Below are 12,593 nucleotides of genomic sequence, written 5' to 3'. Positions count from 1 at the left end.
AATTCACATTACAAAGGCTTTCTTTGCAACCAGGAAGGATTAGACTGGTATGGTACTTGTTTATATTTAAGTGAAAACTTAGATTCTAGAAGAGGTGAAGGCACTTTCCTGGGAAAGTGTCCTGTTCATCGAGGGTGGGTGGCTTTTTTCCAACCCCTATGTATCACCCACCCCTCTATTTACACGATATCCTTTTTGAGACAGCATTACTAGAACTGAACACTGTATTCAGGTGACAGTATCACATTGATTTATGTAAAGGGAGTTACTTTAGATATGTTACAGTAATGCCCAGAGGTCCCAGCTTAAAGTGGGACCTTTGTACTAGGCCCTGTACTCCCCTGAAGAGCTTGTAATCTAAATAGACAAGATAGAGACACAGGAAAGGGAAGTGACTTGTCCAGGGTCACACATAGGTCAGTGGCAGGAATCAATCCCAGGTCTCTGGAGTCCCAGCTTAGTGCCCTATCCACTGGACCATGCTGCCTCTCTAAAGGCAATATCATATTTTCTGTGATCCTACACTCTGTTTTATTGACAGCTGCTTAACATTGAGTTGTTTAAAATGACACCCAGGTCTCATTCCATAGCAGTTACTGCTGGGTTCTAAATTAACTGTATGTACAAGTCCAGATTATTCCTTCCAGTGTGTGTTACGTTGCATCTGTCTGCGCTGAATTTCCACTACCATCATGCTGACCATTCACCTAGCTTGGTTAAATCCCTCTGAATTTCTTCATAGTCTTCTTGGGTCTTAACTAACGTTTTGTCATCTGCAAGCTTTGCCACCTACCACACTGATCACTCCCACTAAAGGAGTTTTCATGTCCCTCCCTAACTGCAGTCTCCTCTGTTAAACTAGAGATGTGTGTCCTTCATCTGGAGGAGGTGCTTCCCCAAGTGAGAGGAGTTTCTGTTCCCGTTGTGTAGGGGAATTTATGATCTCTGTGTCTCTGGCCTTTCCTCCTCCTCAGAATCTTCCTTTCAAGCCAGTAGCTGAAGTTTTCCCCTCGGGGCACTATTTGTCTGTCAGAAGCAGATTTGCAGAATCTGGGGGGGCTGATACTTGGAGGGGGTCCTATTTTTCAAGCATTTCAAACTTCCCCTTTCCCTCCCCCAAAAAAATAGGTTTTAGAGAGCGAGTGGGTTAGGGTAGAGGATGCTCCACATTGTATTTCAGTAACAAGTAAGGGTTTTAATGGGGGGGAGGGGGCTGGAGATGTTTAACTCCTTCCCTGATCTGCTAGCTGAAATGTAACAACTTGTTTTGATGCAGGAAAACTAAGGAAATGAAACTGAGAGTCTCATTTCATTCTCCAAGCTAAAGGGAGCAAGTGGCTGCATTAATGGGTGAAGGGCGGGGGAAACCAGCTACACTTGTAAAATTACGCAAGACTGGTGACTAGCCACCGGGAGGGAACTGTGGCACTCCTTTCCCAAGAGTCGCCATCCTGCTCTTGAAAACCTAGACCCAAACCCCTGTGAAGCTTGGCTGTGTTTCTTTCTTGTTGTTGTTCATCACCCAGATAGTTCTACTTGAACGCAAATATCTCCTTCCTGCTCAACCCCACTCTGTTCTGCGCTCTCCCACTTTCCTCCTTTTGGAGCACTGTTCCTTGCCTGAGGGTCTTGGTTTCCTTTGATCCACAAGGGTTGAACCAGAGCTCTGCTGGGCTGGAGGCTCAGGCAGCCTTGGCACTGAATCAGTCTGTTTATGTGGGAGTAGCATGCCGTTTTGGAGGCCTGGCTGTAGTAGTTGGAGCTGAAGGATAGCATCTGTGTCCATTTTTCCTGGCTAGAGAGCAGGAAATCCTCATGGATGCCTCCCCCATTTGTCCTGATAGCCCTTAAAATTCATTAAGAAAAATGAAGTAGACGCCTCAGCCCACACCTGGCAGCTTCTGCTGTGGGGATTTACACCCATCCCTTCTGGGTGCCTGATAGAAGCAGGCTGCTGGAAGACGAACGCAGCTTGCACGTGCTTTGATCTTTACCCTTAAGTGATCAGTTGAATAGAAATGGGTGTGGCTGGGCCCTGCATTCTGCCCTCAATTTTCTAAACACTAATAAAGGTGGGGGCTTGGCTACCCGTCCCTCAAATCACAGGCCAAACTTCACCACTAGTGTGTGAGATTAGGCTGGTGAATGCATGGACTGCTGCGTGAGCTGATTGCAAAGGAAGAGAATAATCTCACTAGAGGAAGAGATGGAGCACTTCTGACAATGTGTCCCCAGAACTCCTCCGCTTCCAGTGCCAGAACATGGCTGTGCTAATGGGCCGTCAAAGACCCCATTCCCTGCGTACCTTACCATGTCCTCCAGGGTCAGCAAACCAGGCATGAGCCAATTCTTGCATGAAAGCAGAGAGGTCAGAAGTTACCCCCTCAGCGTACTTCTGGCTGTGACAGCTGTTCTCTCTGTGGAGTGGGGAGGTAGGGAGCTTTAGTTTAACTCAGCCTGGCACTTTCTTCCTGTGTCTGACCCAAACTATGGAGACCTGATCTCCCCTCCGCCATCAGCTGGTGTAAATAGTCTCTGATGACAGTAGAGCTACACTGACTGGCGTGCACCAGCTGAGACCTTGCCCCTAGGTGTGACAAAGAGATCTAGCTGACAAATGAGAAGGCCATGGGAAATTTGCAAGAACAACTTGATGGGGTTGCTGGCTGATGGTTCTGCCCATAGCAACACTGCTGACTCCCAACAGACTGATTCTCCAAGCAGGAATGTCAATATTGATGGGCAGCAATCTAGCTATGAGAGAGAGATCAGGAAGAGGCAGTGGAGGGGTGATGTTCTGTGTGGCAAGTGTTTACAAAACCAGTGGGATACAGCTTGATAACCAGTGGGCGATGTTGAAACATACTGGAGAAGGACGCAAGGAATGGGAAAATAAAAGAGAGGTGATGGTAAGCAACTCATGATGGTGGGAGTCAGAAAACTCTGTCCCTCGTGGGATGCTCGCATAGTCAGATGCTGTAGTTGGACTCTTTGTTTTGAATTAGAGAGAGTCTGGGTAACGGAATACCCATTGATAAGATCTACAGGAATTAAATGTCATGCTTCTGGGTGTCAGCTGACCATTGCAGAGGTCAGGAAGGGATGCCACATGTAAAGCAATATTGTCCAACAAAATAATTAAGTGAGGTGGGAATGGGCTGCACCCTTTCCTGACCAGCTGCCCGTGAGCTCCCTCACTTCCCCCCAATTAAATTATTAGCTCCTCTCTTACTGGATGCTCTTTTTGTTTTTTTTTCCTGAGCCTGAATTTTTTTTCCTCCTTTCCTAATAAAAACACCTCCCCTGAAGTTTCCCAAATGCTGCTGTTCTAGCTGAGCTCTGGGGAACTCCGAAGTGAGCTTCATTTATATATGGGGAGGTTGAGCTCCAGAAACTTAGGCAGTGACTTCTATCATAGCTTCTTGTTTCACATCTGCAGCAGTTGGCCTGACTAGTGACTTAGAGCTTTCCAGGCCAGGGACTGGTGAGCAGGGGAGCTCTGCCAGCCCATGGGCTCCGATGAGGCTGTTCAAACAGCCCACCTCTCTACAGCTGAACCAGTTTTAAGCTGCTTATCAGTTCAGTCTGTAAAGCCCCTGTGGCTGAAGAGTCCTCCAAGTGCGGGCCCATAGTGCACTGCTCATCGAGAAGGATCTGGGCTTGGAGAGTGACGGTACATGGGGATGTCAAATCAGCTGGAGAACAGATGAGGAGACAGTCCCCTCTCTGCTCTGAGCCATGCTCCTCCTCTTCTCTCCTCCCCCCCCCCCCTCCCCCCAAACACACACACACACCCTCTGTTTCCTCCCACTGGCCTCTGAAGATGCCCCTGGCTCGAACTCCACCTCCTAAGCCCAGTCTGACCATGGATAGCTGGCTGCGAATGTCTGACCTTAATGGGGGAGGGTGCAGGTGGCAGCATGGCTACAGGGGGCTTTTAGTGGGTTGGATGTTAGAGCTGAGAGGCTCCACTAAGCACTCAGGACTGGCAATCCAGGGCTGGATTTCTGGCTCATGGAATGCAGAGTGGAAGGCTAGGGGCGTTATTGGAGACTTGGGGTGGGAATGGAAGTGTGGGGAAGGGGGGTGTGGATGGGAGGGAGGGAAGGAGGCTTGCCTGGGGTGGGGGGGCGGCAGAGAAGGGAATGTCAGCTGGCAAACTAAGAGGCTGAGTCAGTTGTGGGAGGAGTGGAGCAATGGATCCTGATTGTTCCCCTGTCTGACACCTGCAAGCCCATGTGGCATAGGTATCCAGAATGCATTGCCAACTAGCTGCCTTAGGCAAGTGCTACTGTGGATAGGTGGCTGCCTCAACTTAATCTAAGTTCAAACGCACCAGGGCTCTGGTGAGGCAGCCAAAGGCTGCTGTATTGGACTGAGGCCAAAACTTAGTTAGAGGCCTGCTTTTTTTTCTTTCTTTTCCCAGTGATGCTTCGCTCCTGCAGCTCCCAGTGACTTCAGTGCACGTATGAGGAGGTCTGGTGCAGCTCTCCTCTCTGTCCTGCTAGATCAGTTTCTAATCTTCATGCCTGTTTGGAGTAAAGCTACTCCAGTCTCACCCTCCTCTCCCCGACACCTGCCCTTTGCCACCTCTTTACTTCCCTCCACTCTGACGCGCCCGGGCCACTTGCCTCCCTGTTGCCTAGTGTAATCGGTTGGGAAGCAGCATTAAGGATGGAACTGGGGAGGGCTTCCACCAGCTATTGTTGGGACCCTCCCAAGACTAGTTTAATCTGCCATCCGAACAACCTGAACGTGGGCACTGTGATATATCAAGGGCAGAGGGCGGCAGGAGAGTATGCGAAGGGAGGTATATCAGCCCTAGGATGATCAGGGCTTTATTCCCTGCAGCCTAACTGGAGTCATGAGGGGGCAAGTGGGAGCCAGCTGAGGCCAATTAGGGATCAGCCAGGTGCTTCATAAAAGGGCTCTGCCCCAAACACACAGGGCACAAGGTGGAGGAATCAGAGGTGTTGTGCTGTGTGGAGTGGAGTGGAGTGAAATAGCAGAGCAAAGTAGCTAACTGTGGGAGAGCAGAGGAACCCTGAAAGGAGGTACTGAGCCCAGCAAGGGGCGGCAAGGACATAGGGCCGGAGAGGCCAGAAAGACTGAGGGGGGAAGTAGCCCAGGGGAAGAGATTGCGGCTTCAAAGTACAGAGCCAGCAGTATACCGCTGCGGTTCATAGGGCCCCTGGGCTGGCCCTTTCCCCCCCCCCCCCCCCCCCCCCCACACACACACACACACACACACACACACACACACACACACACACACAGGAGCAAAGCACGAGATCCACTAGAGCAGGGGTGGGGAACCTTTTCCCCGCCAAGGGCCATTTTGATATTCCTACCTTCATTCGCGGGCCATGTCGCCGATTCCGCCGCCGAATTCCCCCCCATCACCGCCGAAAAGGGGCAAACGGCGGCAGGGTTTCGGCGCCCCCCCCACGGAACCGCGCCGCCGCCGACTCCACCCCCTCGCCGCCGAAATGCCGCCGCCGTTTCCGCCTTTTCGGCGGCGCGGTTTTACAGTGTCCGCGGGGTGCCGTGGGCCAGTAACCGCCTCCGAGCTCCCGCCGCCGCCGAAAATGGGCAGACGGCGGCAGGGTTTCGGCGGCGCACACTTCCCGCCCGCCCGCGGGCCGGATCAAATTCTTTCGCGGGCCGGATCCGGCCCTTGGGCCGGAGGTTCCCCACCCCTGCACTAGAGGGAAGCCGGCCATCGGCCACACGTGGTGTCAGAAGTGGAATCTATCGTGCAGTGGGGTTGAACCAACCCACCCCGCTACCAAGATGGAGGACGTGGTGAAGGCCCTGGTCCAAGCCACAGCGGCCCAACAGGAAGCCACCCGGGTCCAGACAGCGGCCCAGCGGGAGGCCGCACAGTTACAACAGGAAACCAACCGCCTGCTAATGAACCAGGCTGCCCAGGACCAGGCCCTACTCCAGGAAGTGGTAGGCCAGCTGAAGGTACTGGTGGAGCGAGGTGGCAGCCATGATGGGGGGCGGACCATACGGGCCAGCCACTACCTACAGAAAATGACCCGGGAGGACGACGTAGAGGCCTATCTTCTCGCGTTTGAGAGAACAGCCCTGCGGGAGGCCTGGACGCGAGGTCAGTGGGCCAGCATCCTTGCCCCGTTCCTAGGAGGAGAGGCCCAGAAGGCCTATTACGACATGGCGGCGGAAGCCGCTGCAGACTACACCCAGCTCAAGGCTGAAATCCTGGCCCGATCTGGGGTGACGGTGGCAACGCGAGCCAAGAGGTACCATGAGTGGCGGTATCAGGAGGACAAGGCACCCCGGTCCCAGCTGTTTGACTTGATCCACCTGGCTCGGAAGTGGCTGCACCGTGAAGCCCTCCGCACCGAGGAGATAGTGGAGCTCCTAGTGCTAGACCAGTACACGAGGGGGTTGCCGCCAGACCTCCGAGCCTGGGTGGGCCAGAACGACCCCTCCACCTATGACGAACTGATCACCTTGGTCGAAAGACAGCTGGCAGCCTGTGAGCTATCCCTGACGCCCTGGGAGAAGACCTGGCGGGCCCAGAGGCCGGGCCTTAACTCCGGTTCCGGGACTATCGGGAGGCCCAAGAAGATGGGACCCGGGCGCCGGGACATTGAGGAGCGGCCCGAGAACCGAAGGGGGCTGGGAAGCATAGGGGGCGAGCCCGGAGATGCCCGACCAAATAGCCCAGGACGGAGGGGGGCCACTAACCGGCCATACCGGTGCTTTGGGTGCGGGGAACTAGGCCACATAGCAGCCCAGTGCCCCAAGGGGGAAGAACCCATGCAGTGCAATCTGGGAGGCCCTGGAGGGGGCTGCGGTCTCATCGGCCTGGTAGGGGTCATAGAGGCACCCCTTGGGTATACCAGGCCAGTAAAGATGAATGGCATCAAGACCATGGCCCTGGTAGACTCGGGGAGTGCAGTTACGCTGGTCTCCGGGAAACTGGTGGGGTACGACCAGCTGACCTGCACCAGACACACCAGGATAACCTGCGTGCACGGGAGTGTGAATTTCTATCCCTCGATCCCAGTGAAGATTGAGATCCAGGGGAATACTAGCCGGGTGACAGTGGGGGTAGTCCCTAAGCTCCCCTACCCGGTCCTGATAGGAAGAGATTTCCCTGGGTGTGAGAACCTACTTCCCCCAGTAGAGTCCGGGGTGGATGGCCAACCCCTGGCGGAGACCAGGGCGCAGGCAGTCAGCCCTTCCCCCGCTTTTGCCGAATTTTCTCCAGAAATATTTGCTTCCCCCGGGAGACCCTGGAAGTCCCGGCGGGAAAGGAGGGCGGCTAAAGAATTGGGGACCCGGATACTAGCTGGCCCCCGGAAAACTGCCCTGGCTGGTAGGCAAACCCGTTCGGCAGGCCAGGGGACTGCTCAAGCTAGCGAGGACCCAGGGGCAGGTCCCAGTACCAGCCGAAGCGGCCCAGGGGAGGAAGCGGGGGTAGAGCTCCTTGAGGAGGGCCAGATAGGTCCCCTGTGGGGTAATTTTGGGCAAGACCAGGCCAATGAGCCCCTCTACGTAAACGTGAGGGAGGAGGTAGTAGAGATAGATGGCGTGCCTGTAGAGGACCAGACTAAGGGCCCTGGACCATACTATTTCCTGAGGCGCGACCTGCTGTACCATGTGGCACTGATACGGGGGGAGGAGGTGCAACAGCTCTTGGTGCCACGAAAACACATCAGGGCGGTGTTGGAGCTGGCCCACAGTCATTTATTCGGGGGGCACTTAGGAGTAGACAAGACCCTGGACCGAATTTTGAGGAGGTTCTACTGGCCAGGAATACGGGCGGAGGTCCAAAGGTACTGCCTCTCCTGCCCGGAGTGCCAGTTACACAGCCCCCAGCCTCACTTACGAGCACCATTAGTGCCCCTACCCATCATCGAGGTGCCGTTTGAGAGAATCGCTATGGACCTGGTGGGACCACTAGAGTGATCTGCAAGGGGCCATCGAAACGTACTCGTCATTCTGGACTATGCCACATGGTACCCGGAGGCCATTCCATTAAGGAACCCCACCTCAAAAGCGATTGCAAAAGAACTGCTCCAGGTCTTCGCTAGGGTGGGCATCCCCAAGGATATTTTGACGGACCAAGGGACCCCTTTTATGTCCCGATTGATGAAGGACCTTTGTACCCTGCTCCATATCCAGGCCCTGCGGACCTCAGTATATCATCCGCAAACGGATGGCCTGGTCGAGAGGTTCAACCGCACCCTCAAGAGCATGATAAGGAAGGTAGTGGCACAGGACGGGAAAGATTAGGATGCCCTGTTACCCTACCTGATGTTTGCGGTACGGGAGGTCCCTCAGGCATCCACTGGGTTCTCCCCCTTCGAACTATTATATGGTCGCCACCCCCGGGGCATATTAGACATAGCCAAGGAGGACTGGGAGGAGCAGCTCAATGCCGGGAGAAACGTCATCGAGCACGTGACCCAGATGAGAGAGCGGATTGCCCGGGTGACTCCCATTGTGAGGGACCACCTGGAAAGAGCCCAGGAGGCCCAGCGAACCTACTATAATCGACGGGCCAAGGCACAGAAGTTTCAGCCTGGAGACCGGGTGATGGTGCTGGTGCCAACGGTGGAAAGCAAGCTCCTGGCTAGTTGGCAAGGTCCTTACGAAGTGGTGGAAGCCGTCGGAGACCTGAACTATAAAGTGAGGCAACCAGACCGCCGGAAGCCGATACAGCTATATCATGTCAACCTGCTGAAGCCCTGGCAAGACCGGGAAGCATGCCTGACCGCCCGAGAAACGACCTTCCAGGCAGACGCTCCACAGGGGGAGGTGAGCCTGTCCCCCGAATTAACTCCCGAGCAACGGGTGGAGGTGATCGAGATGATCCAGCGAAACCAGGACATATTTTCCAAGCAGCCCGGTCGGACAACGGTGGTCCACCATCATATCATCACCAACCCAGGAGCACGGGTGACGATAAAACCGTATCAGATCCCAGAGGCCAAGAGGGAAGAAATTAGGACGGAGGTAAGAAGGATGTTGGAACTGGGGGTGATAGAAGAATCCCACAGCCAGTGGTCCAGCCCCATCATCCTAGTCCCCAAGATGGACGGCACCCTACACTTCTGTAACGACTTCAGGAAGCTGAATGAAATATCTAAATTTGATGTCTACCCAATCCCGCGTATCGATGAGTTGGTGGACCAATTGGGCAAGGCCCGCTACTTGACTACCTTAGATCTGACGAAAGGCTATTGGCAAATCCCCCTAGCCAAAGACGCCAGGGAGAAGACCGCCTTCTCCACGCCCGATGGCCTCTTTCAATATACCGTCCTCCCCTTCGGACTCCACAGGGCCCCTGCGACATTCCAGAGATTGATGGACCGCCTACTGAGACCCCACACCAAGTATGCGGCTGCCTACCTGGATGACGTGGTCATCCACAGCCCCGACTGGGAAACGCACCTGGAGAAAGTGGAGGCGGTGCTCGACTCCCTTTGGAAAGCGGGTCTCACTGCCATCCCCTCCAAGTGTGCCATAGGGCTGGCAGAGGCCAAATACCTAGGCTATGTGGTAGGGATTGGCCTAGTAAAGCCCCAGTGGAACAAGGTGGAGGCCATTCGGGACTGGCCCTGACCGGCCCGTAAGAGACAGGTCAGGGCGTTCCTGGGAATTGTAGGGTATTATAGGAGGTTTATTCCCCACTTTGCCGCTAGATCAAGCCCTTTGACTGACCTGATAAAAGCTCGAGGCCCGGATATGGTAAAGTGGACGGAGGCAGCCGACAAAGCTTAAGGACTTAAGGACTCATGGACTTAAGGACAGCCCTGTGTAGCCAACCAGTGCTTATAGCCTCGGATTTCGAGAAGGAGTTCATCCTCCAGATGGATGCCTCGGAGACAGGGCTAGGGGCTGTACTTACGCAGCTCATAGGGGGTGAGGAGCACCCGGTCCTCTATCTCAGCAGGAAGCTCCTCCCCAGAAAGAGAGGTATGCAGTGGTGGAGAAAGAGTGTCTGGCGGTCAAGTGGGCTGTGGAAACCCTCAGATACTATCTACTGGGGAGACGTTTCACCCTAGTGACGGACCACGCTCCGCTCCAGTGGATGCACACCAACAAGGAGAGGAATGCCTGAGTGACCCGCTGGTTCCTCTCCTTGCAGCCTTACAACTTTTGGGTACAGCATAGGGCTGGAAGCCAGCACGGCAACGCTGATGCCCTCTCCCGCCAGCACTGCCTGACGTCCCACGTAGCCCAACCCCATGGTGTTGAGCGGGGGGGGGGATGTGTGATATATCGAGGGCAGCAGGAGAGTATGCGAAGGGAGGTATATCAGCCCTAGGATGATCAGAGCTTTATTCCCTGCAGCCTAACTGGAGTCATGAAGGGACAAGTGGGAGCCAGCTGAGGCCAATTAGGGATCAGCCAGGTGCTCTATAAAAGGGCTCTGCCCCAAACACACAGGGCACAAGGTGGAGGAATCAGAGGTGTTGTGCTGTGTGGAGTGGAGTGAAATAGCAGAGCAAAGTAGTTAACTGTGGGAGAGCAGAGGAACCCTGAAAGGAGATACTGAGCCCAGCAAGGGGCGGCAAGGACATAGGGCCGGAGAGGCCAGAAAGACTGAGGGGGGAAGTAGCCCAGGGGAAGAGACTGCGGCTTCAAAGTACAGAGCCAGCAGTATACCGCCGTGGTTCATAGGGCTCCTGGGCTGGGACCCGGAGGAGCGGGTGGGCCCGGGTCTCTACCCCCCTCCCCCAGGGAAGACGGGGTGACGGGCACTTTCCTGGCCTCTTCCTCCTCCTCCCCCACCTCCTCCCCCCCCCCCCCCCACACACACAGGAGCAAAGCACGAGATCCACTAGAGGGAAGCTAGCCATCGGCCACAGCACCTAAAAGGGTGATCTAAGAGGTGGTCCCTACAAAGCAGGTGGGAATCCCCAACAGCCTCCACCTGAAACCCATCTCCAGCTCACAGCTGCATGGTCTGCACTCTGGCCTGCTCCTTCTGCCAGTCTGAATGTGCGAGATGTCAGCCAGAGACACGTGGCTTTGTCAACAGCTGCCTTCCCCGCTCCGTGCCAAGAGGCACCAGGATGTGATTTCTGCTGCTCCTCCCAGCCCTGCTCACTGACTCCCAATGCTCTGAGAAAGGCCCTGATGTTTTCTGACTGGTGCAGAATCAGCCCCTTCTTTCCGCTGGCCATTAAAACAAACTTCCAGACAGTTTTTTCTCCCCTCCTGCTTCCCCGGCGAGAGCCTGACTTTTCCTCTCGCCTGCCCTTGCTGGCGTAACAGATCCCAGCTGAGCTCCCTGTATGAGTGAGAGGAGAATGGAGCTCGTTGGCTTGTGTCCCACAAAGACCACGCTTGGAGTCCATTCGAGCGCCACATCGGAGCCTCTTTTGCTCCTTGCAGGCCTCCTCACACAGCTGCTCCTTAGGGAGGGTGGCCCTGGAGTCACATTGGCTGTCACTGCTGCTAATGGGAACCCTGTCCAGGCAGTGCAAGTGATGTGGATCCGGTTGGCTTCATGCTGCTGCCACCTCAGGAAAGCTCAGGGCAGCCCCTGGAGCTACTCCTGGAATAGGAGCCAGGACGGAGGCTGGAGGAAGAGTAGGAGCCTCATGGCAACGAGGAGGTTTTGAGATGGCCTGGGATGCGGAGAGTGAGTGTCCCTTCTCCTCCCTTCCAGTGGCTAGAAGGGGCGGGGGAGTCTGAGAGGGCAGGTGGGGTCACACCTATTAGCTAAATGAATAGGCAAGGCCACAAAACAGTGCCCTGGGACAAGGATCTAGGGACAGCACCAAGATGGCTTTGGGATGTCTCAAGGGGACAGATGAGCTTCTCTACTCCTTGTCTAAAGAGCAAAGTGTCAGATGAGGATGGAAATGTCTCCTGCCTGAGCCTGCAGCCTCCTGTGCTTTCCCTTCCCTCCCCATCCCCCCTGGACAGGCCTCTCCCCAATCAGCAAGTCTCTGGCTCAGAATCGGCTCCATTTGCATCAGCCTCTCTCCTTTCATTTCCCCCCTCATTGCTGCTCCTGAAGTCCTCCGTCTGCTCCAGAATCGTCCAGCTGCTGGGCCAGAATGAGGTGGATTATCGCCAGAAGCAGGTGGTGATACTGAGTCAAGACAGCTTCTATCGGGTCCTCACCTCTGAGCAGAAATCCAAGGCACTCAAAGGCCAGTTCAACTTCGACCACCCAGGTGAATGGAGCCTGACCCTAGAGAGCTCTCTCTTGGGATGCACTGGGCTGTGTAGGGCTTCTGTGAAACCTCTCCTGAGCCGAACCGTTCCTTTAACTCCACTGGCACAGAGCCTCTTGCTAATGCTGGGGACGCTGCTTCCTGCCCCACTGCATTAACGGGTGGGAGATGGGCAGTGGTGCAATGCACTGGTTTGATGGGACTGGCTCTCTCATCCTTGCAGTGCACTGGCTCTTGTCCTTGTCCAAATAATATTTGCACTTCTACAGACTGTTCCATGCTGAAGATCTCAAAGCACTATGCAGACTCTAGGCAACCAATGCCACTGAATAGCAGCCACCTGTGGGTTGATGTGCTGCCTGGCAGGAGGGAGCACTGCCCAAGGAGAATAGGTTAAAACCTCTGCTCCTTAAAGAGTGG

At 54.9% G+C, this 12,593-nt stretch overlaps 1 protein-coding gene across 1 annotated transcript in view; it reads left to right on the top strand.

Annotated features, from left to right (window-relative positions):
- UCK2 (uridine-cytidine kinase 2) overlaps positions 1–12,593 on the top strand; it is a 35,376-nt gene that overhangs the window by 8,551 nt on the left and 14,232 nt on the right. The window contains exon 2 of the mRNA XM_067532435.1: positions 12,014–12,173. Coding sequence (XP_067388536.1) covers positions 12,014–12,173 — 160 coding nt within the window. The remainder of the gene's footprint in view (positions 1–12,013; positions 12,174–12,593) is intronic.

This window comes from Emydura macquarii, unplaced genomic scaffold, assembly GCF_026122565.2.
Source record: "Emydura macquarii macquarii isolate MOO-44397 ecotype Brisbane River unplaced genomic scaffold, CSIRO-AGI_Emac_v2 contig_3287, whole genome shotgun sequence".
In the NCBI taxonomy this organism is placed as follows: Eukaryota; Metazoa; Chordata; order Testudines; family Chelidae; genus Emydura; species Emydura macquarii.
This window is presented reverse-complemented; position numbering and strand designations above follow the sequence as displayed.